The sequence below is a fragment of the Danio rerio genome, chromosome 7, assembly GCF_052040795.2.
Source record: "Danio rerio strain M-AB ecotype USA chromosome 7, GRCz13ab, whole genome shotgun sequence".
Taxonomy (NCBI): Eukaryota; Metazoa; Chordata; class Actinopteri; order Cypriniformes; family Danionidae; genus Danio; species Danio rerio.
In genome coordinates, this window is record NC_141027.1 from 72,141,081 (window position 1) to 72,160,006 (window position 18,926).

Consider the following 18,926-nt stretch of genomic DNA (forward strand, 5'->3'; position numbering starts at 1 on the left):
AAATAGCTTCGCTACTGAAAAGCTATTTGATTTAGAAAGTAGCAATGCTACTGCCCCGCTACTGAGAAATGCAGGTAAGCTAGTAGGGTCACTACTTGTAGCGACGCTACTACCCAACACTGCTGACATCCATAGTAAGAAAGTAAAACACTATAGAAGTCAATGGTTACAGGTTTACAACATTTTTCAAAATATCTTCTTTTGCATTCATCAGAACAAGTCAAGGATAAAACATGGTGACAGAACTTTCATATTTTGGGTGAACTATTCCTTTAAATAATTTACTAGCCATCTAAAAATGTTTAAATAAAGACAGAATCATATGCAGACAATATTATAAACAGCACAAGCTCATTGTAAAATAGTACTCTTGTATAGATTTCTGGAGAGCGCGAATTATGTAGCCAGAGGTACGTATGGCTGCATTTCGTCTTTAAAATTGACGCTATGAGGTGTTATGTCACGACCGACGACTTCTGTTTCATTTTGCACTGCCAGCTGACCACTTACCTCCGTGTAGATGGCTTTCCCGCTGGTACCAGTTTGCTCAGTAGCTCGCCATGTACGTCAGCAGACTTGAGATGCAGAAAGGAGTTCACATCGACAACAGGGTTTGAGTCCGGTGAAGAACAGTTCCAGAAATCAGGTAGAACAAAAACAAAAGGCAAAAAATAAAATAAGTAAATACCAGGGTGAGAACTTGGTAAGTTCTGAAAATGTGGTACAAATCAGGCTGCCACGGGGGCTTTTCTTTTCTAGAGTGCTTTTGAAAACACTATCGGCTGGGTTTAGGGAAGGGGGTGGGTGTTGTATCAATTAGTCAGTCAGTCAGTCAGTCTACAGCAGCCTCTGGTGGATTAACGTGAGAAGAGCAGGTGTGAATTGCATTCACAAAAGAAATTTGAGGTCTGAAAAAGCGTACACAGCGGCCTCTGGTGGATTTGCGAAAACAAAAACTGCAAAAAAACGCAGCTCCTTGGACATTTCGCGATCTCCAGAAATGAATACAGGGGTCTGCATCAATAATGAGCCTGGGTTGGTTATAAACTATGCAACAGATACTTCCCAAACTCCCACTAAAGCCCAAAAATCGACCCAAAGTGCTGAAACATCACAACAATCCTATCGTAATTTCATTTGGCTAAGCCTGAACCATTGAAGTGATTGTTGTAATTAATTTGGAAAGGTCAAAGGACCCACTTGTGCTGCTGAGATATGTGTAAATGTGACTTTGGTTGGGGCTGGAGAGTTGAGCGCGGCGGGCCTCCAGAGACCGTCGACCTCATTAACACACCAAGCCCCCTCGTTCAACAGCCACTTGTGCTGTGATTGGCCTGATTAAGACGAGGAACGCTCTCCACGCAGAGCCTCATTACAACATCACACAACCTCCCACCTCACATCACTATTAATACGCCATTAAGACATAATTCACAAACACACAACTCTGACTTGGAGGAATATGCAGAGCGGCGGTTAAAGGGCCCCGGGGCCCGATGCAGCCGCTCTCGTCCCCTCCCCGAAGAATACTAGACGTGGCCATTCTCATTCAGCACACAGAAGATCACATCTGCGCGCTCGTAATGTGCTTAAGAAGCCTGCGTCCTCCTTAATCAGCTCACTTAGGTGAGGAGGTGAGCGGGCCGCCGCGTTGGGCTTGGCCATGCTTGCCTTCTCTGAACTAGGGATGCAACGATTATGGATTTTGTTGCTACAGTTAACGTCTGAGGAATAATCATTGTTATTATAGATTAGTTCATTTCACAACACTGTTAGTTTATAAAATTGCACAATTTTTAATTCACACTTTACAATAAGGTTTCATTAGCTAATGTATTCACTAACATGAACCAATAATGAACTATACTCGTAAAGCATTTATTAATCATAGTTCAACATCAGTTTGCAACACTTAATGCACAGTGAGTTAACATGAACTAACAATAAACAGCTGTATTTTCATGAACTGATGTTAACAGACATGATTAAATACTGTAATTAACATATTTTACGTTGCTTGTTCATCATAGTAAATGCAATAACTTTAACTAATACAACCTTATTGTAAAATGTCGTTATATTTTAAAGTGTTATTTATTGTTGCTCAGTTACCACAGTATTAAACTTATTCTTTACATACGAGCAGGTGCAAGCATTGGAATCTTGTTGGGTTGAGACTTCCAGTCTCATTCACTTCCATTTGTTTTTAGACGTTAAAAACAGATCAGTAAGCTTCTGGATGTTGCGAACTGACATTTTCTTATTATATTATCCTTCTACTTGATTGTAGAGCAAGTTTTCTGCCGTTTATTATTCCTAGTCATTTCTCCCATATACAACTGAATCATAAGTTCTAAAACAATCGCAAAAATGAGCACCCTTAAACTTTGCAGACCAAGGCCAATATACCGTAAAAGAAAAACTAAAAAAAAGGCCATTTGCTGTTTAAGAAAATTGAAAAAGGTTCCATTCAATCTTCCATTGGTTTTTGGATGTTAAAAACATCGTTAAGCTTCTTGATGTCGCAAACGGATATTTTCTTATGTTATCCTTCTTTTATGTGGAAGTCATGAACACACTTGTTTTAGAGCAAAAACCTAAAACACAATGGTAACACTTTACAATAAGGTTCATTAGTTAATACATTTGCTAACATGGACTAATCATGAACAACACATGGACAGCATTTACTAATCATAATTAAACATTTACTAGTGCATCATTAACATCCAAGTCCACGCTTGTTAACATTAGTTAATGCACCAATTTTTATTAACTAACGTTAACTAACATGAACAAATACAGTAGTAGATGTATTGTTCATTATTTGTTTATGTTAGTAAATGCATTAATTAACATTAACTAATGAACCTTATTGTAAAGTGTGACCAAATCACTATCGCAGTCGCAAAAACGAGTGGACTTCCGTATTTCAGAATAAGGCTAATATAGCACAAAATAATAATACAAGCTAAAAAAAAAAGTCAATTGCTCTCTTTGGAATTAAAGAAAGTAAAAAAAATCCATTGACTCTTCCATTGATTTCTAGATGCTGAAAACAGATCGTTGAGCTTCTTGATGTCGCAAAATGATATTTTCTTATTATATTATCCTTCTTTTTTATGTGGAAGTCATGAACACACTTGTTTGTAGAGCAAGTAGTTTGACCATTTTCTGCCATTTATTACTCCTAGTCATTTTTCCCATAGGCAACTGAATCATAAGTTCTAAAACAATCGCAAAAATGAGCGTGCAGAACAAGGCCAATATACTGTAAAATAAAAAAATAAAAAAAGAGAATAAATTGCTGTCTTTGGAATTAGATAAAATTGAAAAAAGGTTCCATTAAATCTTCCATTGATTTTTGGATGTTAAAAACATCGTTAAGCTTCTTGATGTTTCAAACGTAGATTTTCTTATGTTATCCTTCTTTTATGTGAAAGTCATGAACACGCTTGTTTGTAGAGGGAAAAACTTTCAGCTTGACGCGTGTCGAAGTGTCATTTTCACGTTTTGCAGCACACTGTTTAAATAGCAAATGCATTTGCGCTCTATGTGCACGCAAAAGGCGTTCTGGTCTAAAAAAGGAGGTGTGTTAAGGCGCATTGCTATTAACTAAAATACACTGTTCAATAGACCAGATCAAAGCAGGTCTAAAGTCCAGTGCAGAGAGTGTTAGTTGTGCGCCTCGCTTACACATTGCTTAATACACACAGGATGTACAGCAATACGCAAATATCTTTAAAAATGAAAAAGAATTAAAGGATTAAAATATTACAGTAATTATTACTTTGTACATAAATATAAAAACCACCCGCCTCCATGCGTTCTTTATCTCGGGGGGGCTTTTCAGTTTATTCATGACAATTTGCTTTTGTATAATGTTATTATTATTATTAGCAGTATTATTTATTATATGCATATTTATATTTGTTTTATTTAAAAACAAGCTTAGATTTGTCCACCTGTCAGGTTTTAGACCATATGATGCACAGCATGTGTATTTGAATATAACTCAGTTTTTTGAGCAGACTTTGTTGTTATTGTTCATTTATTCGTTTGCTTTAAGTTAAAACTGAATTTAGAAATAGTTTAGAAACAAATCTTTGCGATTAACAAACAAAATGATTTATGTAGGCTAATAGATGTCTGTGCAAACAACATGTTTCCCTATCCACGAGAGCGAAAGTGAAAGTAAAGAATGTGGAGGCTCATCTCCTATTCTCTTGCTGTGGATGCTCTGTTTATCTGTTTTCTCTCTAGTGAAGCATTCAGTTTTTTCCACTTACAAAGTCCGTCATGTAAATAGCAAATAGGCTATGGCATGACACAACTGACTCTTAAAGGGAATGGGAGATGAGACTCTGATTGGTATATTCTCAAAACACACCTATAACTCATTAAGAGAATAAGCTCAACCCTGTTAGACCATGTGCCACGACACAAAGCAAATTTTTTGATCCTTAAAATAAAGGTGGATTCTGACGTCTTAATGCTTTTGCGTCCTGCGCTTTGAACTTTGCGCCAATATCATTAAAATAGAGCCCCATGTTACTTAAAAAGTTTAAAGTTGAAGCTGTCGCTTCGCTGGAATAACTTTTCAATAGTTTCATTCCACACAACAAAATCACACTGTTGCCGGGCCTTTATGATGTATTAACCATGTCGAATTTGAAAGTGATATTGTTTAATCGCTGCATCCCTACTCCTAACCAATGTTTTGCATCTGTGGAAATTGTCTGTAATTTTTTTTGTGTGTGTGTGTGTGTGTGTGTGTCGCTTTCTTTTCTTGTTTGCTTTTGAAAATCGGAGGTGTCTAGTCACATACAGGTCTTAGCAAGAAAGAAAGTTCGAGAAATCCAAGCTGCCATCAAGGTACGTCTGGCTCTGCCCAGTTGCAGGGGGGCTTTTCATCGCCATGGTTACAGGCTGTTCCTTTGTCTTCCCTCCCCTCCCCTACCCCGCAGGTGTCTAGTCACATTCAGGTTCTTGCCAGAAGGAAATCTCGTGAATTACATTCCAAGCTAAAGGTATGCGCTTTTCTGCTTTCGGGCTTGTGGTTGCCATGCCATGTCTCACTTCCTGTTTCCTGCCTAATGCCTTGTCGCTCTAATTCCTGTAACCTAGATCCCTCGCATGCAACGGCTTGTTTAGCATACATAATTGAACGCCTCGGCCCCCGTCATTCTCCTTTCTTGACTGTTTTACTGGCCGTTTTGTCTCACTGACCGCTAAGTGCATGTGCTGCTCTGAGTCTGTAGGTTCTGTGGTGACTCCTGGTTAAATATAGAAGGAGTGCAGTAACTATCGGCACAAGCCACAAACCTGGAAACCAGCATATAGGTTTTTGGGGATTAATATGGATGTGAAATTCAATAGGTCTGGAGAGCAAAGGCAACTATTAAGTTTGTTCCCTAATGCAACATTATTTTGTCACTCAACCACTTGAAACAGGAGTTTTCTGTCCCTGTAATTTTGGGGGCTGTATTTTTAAAACTAAAACCCCTCATGTTTAGTCTTTGTGGCGTACATAACTATTTTATGAATCAATTTATTTGTAAATGAAGTCATGGTCAGTGTTAAGTGACTGCAGGGATAGTTTTTCATGTCATTTTGGGATAAATCACGGACTAAACCTTTAGGTTCAAATCTGGTTTGTATTAAATAACTTCGTTGATCACTTTTACTTTGTAAATAATAAAATAATCATGATTAAATGTTACGTTTCATTTTAAAGATAGATTAAAAAAGAAACTTTTTCATATTTAAAGGGTCACGAAACACCAAAACACATTTTTTGAGCTGTTGACAGTCGTATATGTGTCCCACACTGCTAAAAACACTATTAGGACACCTATATTTCACTAAAAAGTGTAAATTGGTTGTTTTTGCGTTATTTCAAGCAAATTCGTACTTCCTGTTTGAAACGAATTTTTGAAGCTGCGTCACGGTCATGACATAATTGCGTGTATTCCAGCGTGCAGACTGGACGTCTGTGCCAGAGTGAGTCTTATTACGTCTTACAGTGTGATGCATTAATGCATGAGTAAAACTTGGTTCAAACCAATCAGCGCGCTCTATTGTGCAACTTCATTAATAGTCATTTGTGTCACCGTGCTTACACCACAAAGACGCCACGTTGTGTTGGCAAAACAACCGTGAAGTGTTGCTTTTATAGTTTGCTGCCGTTAAGTTTCGTTTTTATCTTCTCTCTGTGAGAGCTTATCTGGATCACGTGTGGATTACAGTGTACGCGACGCTCGACAACAATAACTTACGTGTCTAAGGAGGATTATTGTTTACCTGAGAGCTGTTCTCATCTGCAAACGCTGAAATCTGGATTCGCTTGTAGTATTCTCTCCATATAGACGTGGCTCTAGTTGCTGGTGATTGTCCTGTCTCTACAGATTTGGTAAGTGAGCGACCAGTGCTCTTTGTTTATTCAGTTTGTTCGTATCGAATTAAGTTAACTATTGCACTTAGTGCAGACATGTTAGCACCGCATTTAGTGACAGGAATAACACACGCAGCTTTCTGACGCTACCTGCCGTGTGCATCTAAGTTTCCGGGAAATGCGGAGGTTTTTTTTTTCTCTCATTCGCCGTGCGGTATCAAACATGGCATGAAAAATACACGCTTAGATCAGTTCCTCGAATCAAATATCTCGTTTGTCGCGAGAGGCATGAATGAATTCTCTGAATGAAAGAGCCAAACTGCAGTTAAAGTCCAACATTTAATAATTTAGCAAATAATTCGACTACAGATGTCCATGTAGGTTAAACACCATCACTTTCTCCTGTCTGTGTGGGTGTGTATTTTGACTCTGAAACTTAAACGTGCACAAATAGACACTCCCTTACCATCCCACTTTAGTTCCTCCGACACTCCCCCTTAACAGAGCTGGACACGCCCACTTTTCTGACTTTTTCCAAAGTAGAGGTGTGAAAACACCCTGCTGAAACGAGGGGGTTTCATGGCCCTTTAACAAACCGTTTACTACGAATTTGATGTAATTTTTCTCACATGGATAATTGAATATTAATCAGATGATGTCATTACGCTGCTGTGCCATCAGCCAATCCTTGCATTGCTGATCATGATTTCGAGGATCGATAGATCTGTCCTTCAAAACACGCGCAGCGATCTCAGATCCGTTCATCCAGGGGTCCGTTCTTCGTACGTGGATTACTCAGTTAGCTGGATTTGGATGTTGACGATTTGACACGATCCAGGATCGTTTCGTTCTTCAAAGCTGATCCGAGAGTTGTTGTCATAGCAACAGTTCTGCTAGGACAAACCTGATCGGGAGCAGGTTCAATTTATATAAACAGGATTAGATCGGCTCAGTTCATGCAAAGATAATAGAGAAAGTATGTTCTGAATTCTGATATTTTCTTACAGTTGTAGTTACACTTGGGAAAAGGTACATATTTTTTAACTACATATATAAAGTTATAGTCATTAATAAAACCAATAAAGTTATACATATTAATAAAACTTATGCAATCTGCACCCTCGAAATGAAAGTACAAAGACTGCCACCTGGTGGTGCTAAGAGAAAACTTATTTATTTGAACTTTTTAGATAACTTTAGTACAAATTGTGTATAATAGAAATGCACAATATGTGACTTTTTTTTAAAGCAATAATACATTTATGCAGTCATGAACATGTTTTGACAGTTACTATGCCAGTGATTTGATGCTTCACAAAAGTTGCAGACGCCTTTACCAATATGAAAATGCTTTTGTAAACAACCAGTTATTCTTTACACCGATTAAAAAAACGGCTACTATAATAAAGAAAATATTTTCTAAATGTAGAACTAAATACATTGATTTGCATTGAAATACATGATGGATACTCTTGACACATGAAAGTGTAAAGCCTACAGCTCACAACAAATGTGGAAGGTTATTGCGTGTCATATTTAACAAACCGTTTACTGCTCATTTGCTGTAATTTAGCTGACATGGATAATTGAATATTAATCAGATGATGTCATTACGCTGCTTTGCAGTCAGCCAATCATTGCATTGCTGATCATGATTTCGAAGATCGATAGATCTGTCCTGCACAACACACGCAGCGATCTCAGATCAGTTTATCCAGACATTCTAATCTGATTCACGAACTTGTTTGAAGAACCAAATTAGCGAGAGATCAGTTGTCAAGATTAAAAGATCCAGGATCTGCCAAATCATCTTAGATCATTTAAGTGAGGTACGAAGAACAGACCCTGGTGTACACTGCATACACTAAGCTAACTTATTATTTTTCAAAAATGTAAGTAGATCAAAGATAAAACAATTAAGTTGTCCCCAAAAAACTCAAGAATTGTGTTTTAAATACGTAGTTTGAACAAACACCAAACACCTTTTTTTGAGTGTAGGATGCACAGAAAATGTTTTGACGGTCACATTGTTTTCACGTTAGCTTTTAAACTGCTAATAGTTGCCTTTGCTATTTAAACAAGGATGACAGAAAAAACAACAACAACAACAACAACAACCTTGAAAGGCCACTGCACTGCGCTGGTCATATGCATGTCTGTGTTTTGTTTGCATGTATGTGTTGTATATGAAGTGTGGCTTCAGCTGGTGAGAGTGGCTGAGAGCTGGAGGTCAGAGTTCACCGCTTAAACAACACGAGCGGCCACACGACGAGCACAGTCTCGAGTAAAAGCAGCAGCGCATTGCCTTTATCTCTCCTGGAGTTTAATGAGGTCATCCGTTCTTCCCAAACGCTCTGCACAAGAAGTCTGGCCCAAAGAGGCCCATTAGGTGCTTTTTCTGTGGCGTTCGCCTCTCCTCTCGCTCTTTTTCTTGGCTTTTTTTTTTCAATAACCCACTGGCCGTCAAACGCTTTCCTCATGCTGCATTAATGAAACTACTGAAATCACCCCCCCCCCACCCATTCTCTCCCACCATTTCCAAACGTCCTCCCCTGTGTGATTCAGCCATACAAACAGCAAAGTGTGCTGCATATAATCACCTTACATCAAATGCATCTCATCCACAAAGGCTGCGGCTTACAAAAAAAGGGGGCCTTTTGTGGAAGGGATAATCTGATAATAAATTGACCTGTCATTTAAGATACATCTGCAAGGGTCGTTTCCTAATGTCTGTGTTTACTGAAAAGACCTTGAGGTTGGTCTGACTTCCCTGTGTCTTTCTCTTTCTTTTTTGTGAGGTGATGACTAACTCCTTTTGACCAGCACACTTTTTTTTTCCACAGTTCCCAGTTTACTCAGATTAATGACTCCCCCAATTTGTGTGCGAGTGCATGCGTGTGTGTGTTATGTGTGTGTGTGCGCGCCTAGTGAAGCGTCTGTGTGCATTTCCGCCATGAATGGCTGGTCTTTCAGGGACACTGGCGGCTGCCTGAGTAAAAACAGCCAGCTTTTGTATGGGTCTCTGTCTACTCTCATCTAAAGCAAATTAGAAATCAGGAGCGGGGAAGAATTTGAGCTCCCTCCTGCCATTTGCAGCGTAGCATTATAGTAAACCTGCCCAGTGTGCTCTTATCTGAGACATGTTGACTGAAATGACTGTCATTATGGTGCCACTCTTTGAGCTGGTCTGTAATGAAACCCTAGCCACAGTGATCTCAAACTGCCATATTATCAGCTATAAATCTTCCCCAAAGATGCTTTCTGCAGTTCATCTGCTTGACCAGCGCTCACGCTGAGTCCCTAATCTTGGTTTTGCTATTAGCGCGTGCAGCGGGACTTCAGAAATCACTGACATTACATGTATTTATTTCAAAATTTGCAATTTGGTCATATTTGTAATTAGTAAGCTGTGTTATATTCAAAATGTAATCACTGTGTAAAACTCCTGATGAAAAGACCAGCTTTATATTACTATTGTGTTTTATTGCTGGTTAGGTTTGTTTTCAGTATTCCTATTATGAAAATAGGCAAATTTTTCAACTCTCCTAAAGTTAAACAGATGAATCTTGGCATTTTTGATTCCGTCCAGCTGATCTCCAGGGGCCTCATGTACGAAGACTTGCGTGGAAATCTTACTAAAACATTGCGTACGCACAAAGCTGTAAATGTGCGTACGCAGAAAAAAAATTCAGATGTATGAAACACTGCGTACGCCGAATCTCACGCATATTCTTTTGTACATCCGAATGAACGTGAAACTGAGCGCAACATGCACGAGCACAAAACCCCTCCCTGCCTCCGCCCCCGTATGAATATGCTAATGACTATGCTAATGGCAAAACCCAACGAAAAAGCAATGTCAAAAGCAAGCTAGAAGAGAAACTTTGAACAGAATGTGAATTGTAGGTGCTGCTTTCGGAGGTAGACCGGAGAAAAGCGGTGTTATTTGCAAGTTTGTTCTCCGGAATTAACAACAAAAGAAAAAAAATAGAGTGGGAGAGTTTAGCTGATGCGGTTAACACAGTCGGGTCTGAACATCGCACTGAGTGCATTAAAAAAATAAATAGTCTGGTTTATATCTGTAAAATGTTGCAGCACTCTTAACAGTCTCAGTGGCGCGCTCGTAAGACGCATGTGATCATGTTTTGACAAGTTCGAGCATGAACTCGGCTCGAATCCAGCGTCTGATGAACTCATTCTTCTTTTTTTCCGCCGCTACATATCAGATTTTGCCAACTATTTATCACGAGAAAGACAAGTAGGAATCATCAATAAGTTTGTGCATCATATTTTATTTGCACATTTATTGAATGGAGATGTTTCTGATTCACGTATGCAAATTCATTTTCAGATAGTGTCTTTATAGCAATGTGCGTGCAGTAGATAGCTCAGATTACATTGGGAAAACAGGAGACCGCTGCAATTTGCGCTTTAATGTTTGGCTGCTCAACTGTATGGTATGGAAACCTTATTTACCTGCTAGATGAACCCGTCTCATACAGCTGCCATTGCAAGGCTCAGACACTTTGTAGAGAGGAATTTAACACAACTGCCTCTAGGAGTCGCCAATGGAAATAAAACAGATACGCACAAAAAAATGTGCGTACGCCTGCCAGAAAGCTGCCGTGAAGCTGCGCACATTCCCACGTTCAGTTCATTGTTAGTAAATCCAAACGTGAGCGATTCTGAGCGTGAAACCTGGCATACGCAAAGTTTTTGTGCGTACGCAGTGTTGATACATGAGGCCCCAGGTCTGGAATGTTTAGCTTAGCACAAATCATTGAATCAGATTAGACCATTAGCATGTCTCTGAAAAAAAACCTATTTCAATAATTATCCTATTTAGGTTGACTCTTCTGTAGTTACATCGTGTACTACGACTGATGGAAAGTGAAAAGTTGTTATTTTCTAGGTTAATATGGCTTGGAACTAAGGCTGCACAATATATCATGTCAACATCGATATTGACATCTGCAATAGTCACTTCGCAGTATGTTTAATGTTAAGTTTATATACCAGGACTTTAGTTGACCAACACAACAGATCAAAACTACAGGGATTTGTGCAGTCACCTCAAAGCTGAGTCCCTAATCTTGGTTTTTAAATCTTGGTTATTAAAGGGGATCACCCCTTTAATATGAGAAATAGTTCACTCTGGTCTGTATTGTAAACAACGTTAATAAATAAAATAATAGATAATATACACTAACTGACAAAAGTTTATTCGCCTATCCAAGTTTTAGGTACAACAAATAATAACGTGACTTCTATTTAATCATTTGGTATCAGAAGTGGCTCATATGACAGGCGAAGGCCTCCAGATTATACTTATTTTATCAATTAAAATTTGATCATGCCTTGATTTTTTTATTATTTAGTTAGGACAGTAAAGTCTGACTGTGCTTACAAAAAAGTCTTGTCACTTAACAGAAATAATGTCCAGTATAGAATATAAAGTCATGCTGCAGTGGAAAAAGAATTAATATTGTGGGAGGACTGCATCCATACATCTCTGCAATGACTCAGATCACTTATTAATAAAGTCATATGGAATGGCAAAGAAAGCGTTCTTGCAGGACTCCCAGAGTTCATCAAGATTCTTTGGATTCATCTTCAATGCCTCCTCCTTCAACTTACCGCAGACATGCTCAATAATGTTCATGTCTGGTGACTGGGCTGGCCAATCCTCCACTCTGCAGATCTCTTGCAGGCCCCCAAACTGAATGTAATCCCAAACCATGATTTTTTTCTTCAGCAGACTTGACTGATTTCTGTGAGAATCTTGGGTCTATGCCAGTTCCAGTAGGTCTTCTGCAGTATTGTGATGATTGGGATGCAGTTCAACAGATGATCTACCTTCTGCCAGTTTTCCAAATCATCACTAGAAGTCAAGTTATTATATGTTACTCTTACGACTGGGATAGATGACTAGACTTTTGTCAGGGAGTGTAGATATACATCGACCAACCCTATAATGGTTGTAAATGCATAATCACACTAATCAGTCTATGCAAGAAAAATAATAATTCAAAAGTCTGAAACCTCAAACCTAGAGCACAGAAAGACATCGTAAGCGTTCACAAGACTGTTGTCTCGTAAAATGGCTGTTTGTCTGAACTGAAAGTTTACTGAAAGTAAAGTCAAATTAGATGCATAGTTTGAATAGTTTCACCTACAGTAACGTCTGAAATAGCGAATCTGAGAACACTGTAGGTCAGAATACACTAAATATTCCTCAAAACACAGAAAACCTAAATGCATTTTATTAATAAACTAGATGTATTTTAAATAAATACATAAATGACTGAAGCAATTATTACACGTAAATTTGACCCTCCTGATCGTCAATGTATAATTCGCACACTGCATGAGGGTGATAATTAATAACGTAAATTTCCATTTAGGTTGAACCAACACACTTGGTTCTACATCGAGCAACCGAAACACAATAAACGCTGGTCTTTTCAGAAGGAATTAGTCTGTAAATCACATCCATAAACTGTGGACTTGGTGCAAATATTTCGTAGGTTGTTTGATTTGAACAGGCCAAAACCTGCAGATTGAAAATTGACAGTGAACCCTTCTTTGTTTGCGTTTAGGTGACAAGCATGGTAAGTACGAGTTTCTCAGCGCTCTTGACTGTGCTTCTACATATCGCCGTGGCAGTATAGCAGCTGCTGAACACCTGCTTGAGCTCTGGCCTCTCTGGCTCTCTCTAAGCCAGCTCTCGCTCGCTCATACGTGAGCCGCCGCTCCCAGCATGCTCACCCTCAACTTGTGCCCACTTTTCACCGTCTTTTCAATGCAGATCCGCTCCATTCACTGCCTATTTGGTATGTTCGGTGCCAGGGTTCACATCCTGACAAGATCGTGCGCTATACAATCTGCCATCTGAATGCATATTTAGGCATAAACACTTTAGCTCAGTTAATTAAATGACCTGTTTTTAGAAATGCATCTATGCAGAGGCATTCCTTTAGTTATTAAACTCCTATATATTCAAATACATTTAGGGAAAATAACAAGGAGGATGTTTAAAGAAAGCGATATCCTTCAGGCCCTTTTCTTTCTGAACTGTTTCAGGTTCAGTTCGGTGACCTTGATGGATGCTTTTAGAACGAGAGCATTACACACAGCAGGAAAAAAAGAGGAAAGTTTTAGTATTAGTTAACCCTTGTTCCTGACGGATACAATGCACTTTATTAGAAATGTAGGCGCTGCGGGATAATATATAACATCAATGTCACTTCTCATTGGATTTGGTTTTCTTTCAGCCCCGGCGCTCAATATTAAACATTATCATCTTCCATCCTCGACACTGGAGGCTTTCACTCTTTTCAGGCTTCTCTTTCGTCTATAATGCTTGCACATTCCTCTTAAGATCAACGGCTTTATAGCTCTGAAGAATCTTTTAACATGCTTTCTGTATGTGGATCTTTGTGTTGGAGCGAGTGGGCTGCTTCATTGTCCCCTGTTTTGTGTTCAGTGCAGGGGGTGACGGTTTCCAATGTCTCATGGTTCGATTTGTATCACGGTCACCGTTTCGAATCAGTATATAGAAATATTTTGTATTATCTTTGTGATGACTGCTAATTAAGATCCCTAAATCGCAAATATTCACTCTCAGTGTCATTACAGGTTAATATGATATGGATGTTATTGCTGTCATTGCGGTAAATGGCACTGAGTTCAACAAAATGTTTTATGGCTTCATTTTAGCATGTGTTTTTTCCTTCAATGTCAAGCGTGTCTTTAGAAATCAATATGATATGCTGATTTATTGCTCAAGAAACATTTCTTATTGTTGTCGATGCTGAATTGTGCGCAATTTGTTTTTGTGGAAAGCATGATCCATCGCCATTCAAAAGTTTCGCTTTTTAAGTCAGCAAGGACACGTTAAATAGATCAAAAGTGACAGTAATGACATATATAGTGTTAAAAAAGGTATTTCAAACTTCCAGTCAGGGATAGTTCACACAAAAATGAAAATGGTGTAATCATTTCCTGACCTTACAACTGCTGAGTTCCTTTCTTCTGTTAAACGCAAAAGACGATATTTCGAAGAATGTTGGAAACCAGTAACCATTGATTTCCATAGTATTTGTTTAAAGTAAGTCAGTGGTTACAGGATTTTGTGTTCAACATAATAACTCATATATGTTTGGAACCACTTGGTTTCTGGGTGAGCTATCCCTTTAAGCAGCTAACAAATTATAAGTGGTTGTTAATAAATCATTATTATTATGATTAAAAATAGTACCAGGGAGTCCACAGGGTTTTATAAAGTCTTAAATTTCCAAAAACATATTTTTAGGCTTTAAAAGGTTTTAAATTCACTGAAATAGTGTGTTGTAGGTCTTAAATCATTTTAAAAAAGGTGTTAATTTTCCTTATTATCCAAGTACAGTTACCCAATCAGGCTGACACTCACCAAATCTCCAACCATTTTTGTTATTGCAAAAAAATACAATCACAACAGCCGTCAGACATTTTTTCTGAAAATTATTTACATTATGAAAATGAATGAATGAATGAATGAAATAATAAATGAATGAATAAACAAATAAAAAAGAAACATTATGTTAAAAAATGATTAAATATGTGGCTAACAATTATCTATTTTTTTAATTTTATTTATATTATTTTATTGTGGAAAGCAAAAAATAAACTATTGGCCGAAAATATCCTTAGTGAGGTCACAAGAATAAGCCTAATGCTGTGTTCACACCAGACGCGGAACGCGCAGATAAATCGCGCTATTCACGCGTAAATAGCCGCGTGAACATTTGAGTTTACCCGCTTCATTCGCGCGTCAAACCCCGCTTCATTCGCGTGTCAAATTCACTTCAGAACAGACGTGGATTCGCTTGATGGGCAGGGCTTCTGTCTGCCCGAAGACTATAGCTTCTTAGCTAAATGGCTAACATGGATTTTATGAAGAAAATAACAGTGTTTATGTGCTTTATGAAGACTGAAAAACAGCGTCGATACGTTTAGGGTTATGTCTGAGTCCACTACATTCTTTCAGAGGTGCATCCAGCTCTGTGAGCTCATAAACGCCTCCAGAAACTTAACCTGGATGACGGAGGCTTTCAGAGGTGCTTCTAACTGAGCCAAGCCGAGTTTGATGAACTGTTGTCGGTGAAGGCTAGAGGATTTCCCTCGGAACACCAACAACAGGTTTTATGTCACAATCACGCCCCCACAAGAGCAAGCTTCTGATTGGTTAACGCGGCGCGAATGTATGCTGAAGTTCAGATTTTCAAAATTGAGAGATTTGCGCGAAACGCTCGTTATGCGCGTCAAACGAACAAAACGCTCAATTCGCCCTGCGCCATTCGCACAATTTGCGTCATTCGCTCCGCGCCATTCGCATGTATCGCGCCGCAGGATGTCTATTCGTGCGTTTGCATTGACTTAACATGTAAATCACTTGTGCTTGACGCGCGTTCCGCATCTGGTATGAACGCAGCATTAGAATCTGAAAATTTCACTGACCAAAGAAGATGTCCCAAGAAGCACTCCGCAGATTCACAGTCAGAGGAAATGAAGGGGTAGAATTTGTTAAGCTTAACACTTAGATGTACTAATGGAGCTAATGTACTACTTTAAATTGGATTAGTTGGTTTCTTGAGTTAATAGAAGATGAATTTATGACCTTGATAGAATCTTTTCAGTGGTTATTGGCAATCTGAATGCCTAAATCTTTCGTCAAGGAATTTTTCAAATACAAGGTAGACCAGTAAATACATCTTTAAAATGGGAAATCAAATTGGATTCATCAGGCGTGTCATGATGGTCTAAAAAGCGTCCTAAATTTGACTTGATGAATCCTGCATAAACCCTGAGTACTTTATTCCAAACTTTCTAGTGATAAAACGTGCTACAAACACATGTGCTGAACCGTGTTACAGAAACCCTTCAACCCCTGACTCACTGTGTCCGTATGTTTTCTGAGTCCTGATTCATTCTGTAAATGCTATTGAAGGATCAGAGCGTGAAGGACAAAGCTCTTCAGACTATGGCCTCCATGTCCTCTGCCCAGATCGTTTCTGCCACCGCCATCCACAACAAGCTGGGACTTCCAGGCATCCCGCGTCCTGCCTTCCCAGGAGCCGCAGGGGTAAGACCGGCCTCTGGCACCCAGCTATCAGTACACTTTACTTCATCCACACGGCTGGCCACCGGGCCGCTTGAGCCAGCTCCAATCCCATTACACACGCCCTGTCACCTGCCTTCATCAGATAAGCCACACTAATGCCACACTCAAGATAACTAGAGCGCATGGCACATCATACACCTCGTTTTTTTTTGTTTTTTTTTGCAATGGCAATGTGATAAACCATGTATCAAAAGTGTGCAGATGCCATGTGTGTATGTGGATAGCCGCTGTTTTCTTTGTCTATTTATTTGTCCAATTCTCTAGTTTTGGCAGGGCATGATACCGACAGGCCAGCCTGGATCCTCCCAAGAGTGAGTATCTCGAGCAAACTTCTGCTTCCATTCCACCTTTTTTTCAACCTATTTTCTGCACTTATTTCACCTTTTTCTTGGTTTTTGCACTTTTTTCTGCACCCCTTCATGTTATTTATTCTTCTTTTTGTCCTTACATTTGCAATTTTCTTCTACTTCTTCAGCACTTGTTTTGTGCAACTCTTGTAAAATATCTCTGTATCTTCTTTTCCAGCTTCTGCAGATTTGCAGCTTCACCTTTAACTTTCTTCTCACTTTCTCCTGTTTTCCTAATGCAATTTTATTTATTTATTTATTTTACTAACTTTCTTTATTGTTTTTTAACCTTCAAACACATTGACCTACAAATTTGGCCCAACAAACACTTACACAACAATTAATAATAAGAGATACAATATACGACCAATGCATAAGAAAGTAAAATAGTAATACATAAATACAATTAGCAAATAATAAAACAAAATAATAAATACAACAAAAAAAATACTGACCTTCAGTTTTAATCTAAATGAGTCTTACTGAGTTATTGGTGTGTTTTGAGCTGAGTGTGCATTAAGCCATTTAGAGTCTCATCTCTCATTCCCTTCAGAGTCAGTTGCGTCACAACATGGCGCATTTGCTATTTACATAGCAGACTTTGTAAGTAGAAAAACTAAATGCTTTACTAGTGAGAAAATAGTTAAACAGACCATCTGCAGCGTGAAGATAAAGAACGAGCCTCTTCCATTTGGCCTCTTTACTTTCTCTTTACTTTTACTCTTTTCTTTACTCCTTTACTTTTGTAGAAGAGGAAACGGAGGAAACTCACTCTACTGAAGACATCTATTAGCCAACATATTTAATTTTCTTTGTTAAGCGCAAAGATTTGTTTCAAAACTATTTCTAAATTCTGTTCTAATTTCCAGCAAACTAATAAAAGAACAATAATAACAACGAAGTGTAGTCAAACAACTAAGTTATATCCAAACACACGTCCTATTCTTATGCCCCATATGTTGATGCAGACATCAGTAAAACTAAACAAATCTAAACTTGTTTTTATTCAAACAAATATTAATATGCATGTAATAAATACTACTGCTAATAACAAAAACTTTAATAAACTGAAAAAAGCCCCCTGATATAAAGACATGGGGTGTAGCAGTTTTTTAATGTAAAAGATAATAATATTTGTAAAATTTTAATACTTTATTATTTTTCATATGTAAAGATTTTTGTGTATTGCTGTACATCCTGTTTGTATTAAGCAATATGTAAGAGATTTGGACCTGCAAAAGTGCATAACTTATGTGCTCTGCACATATCAATGCACCAACAATGCGGCAATTATTAAGTGTAAAAAAATTGTTAAATCTATAATTAAACTTTTAAATAACCACTTTTTTATTGTATGTAGTTTTAAATGAAATTATTACTTCAGTCATTATTGCTTTTATTACTATCACCAATAATAATATTAATAATGATATCTGAAGGATTATGTGACTCTGAAAACTAGAGTAATGAAGATGAAAATGAATCTTTAAAATAACTGGAATAAATGATTAATTAAATGATAAACTTACCTTTATTTTTTAGTGCAATAACATTTCATAATTGTACAATTTGTGCTGTATTTTGATAAAATAAATTCAGAAGAAGCTTATTTAAAATATATAAAATATATAATATATAAAATTATATAACAATCCTACTGACCCTAAATTTTAAACTGGTAGTGTACAGTTGAAGTCAGAATTATTAGCCCCCCTTTTTAATCTTTCCCCAATTTCTGTTTAACCGAGAGAAGATTTTTTAACACATTTCTAAACATAATAGTTTTAACAATCCATTTCTAATAACTGATTTGTTTTATCTTTGCCATGATGACAGTACATTATATTTTACTGAATATTTATAGACACTTCTATACAGCTTAAAGTGACATTTAAAGGCTTAACTAGGTAAATTGGGTTAACTAGGCAGGTTAGGGTAATTAGGCAAGTTATTGTATAACAATGGTTTGTTCTGTAGACTATCAGGAAAAAAATAGCTTTAAAGGCTAATAATTTTGACCTTA

The 18,926-nt window shown here is 37.9% G+C and overlaps 1 protein-coding gene across 1 annotated transcript in view; it reads left to right on the forward strand.

The window, feature by feature from the left end:
* tead1b (TEA domain family member 1b) overlaps positions 1 to 18,926 on the forward strand; it is a 164,853-nt gene that overhangs the window by 122,794 nt on the left and 23,133 nt on the right. Inside the window, exons 5-7 of the mRNA NM_001435835.2 lie at positions 4,968 to 5,030; positions 16,383 to 16,517; positions 16,821 to 16,867. Of these exons, the coding sequence (NP_001422764.1) occupies positions 4,968 to 5,030; positions 16,383 to 16,517; positions 16,821 to 16,867 (245 nt within the window). The remainder of the gene's footprint in view (positions 1 to 4,967; positions 5,031 to 16,382; positions 16,518 to 16,820; positions 16,868 to 18,926) is intronic.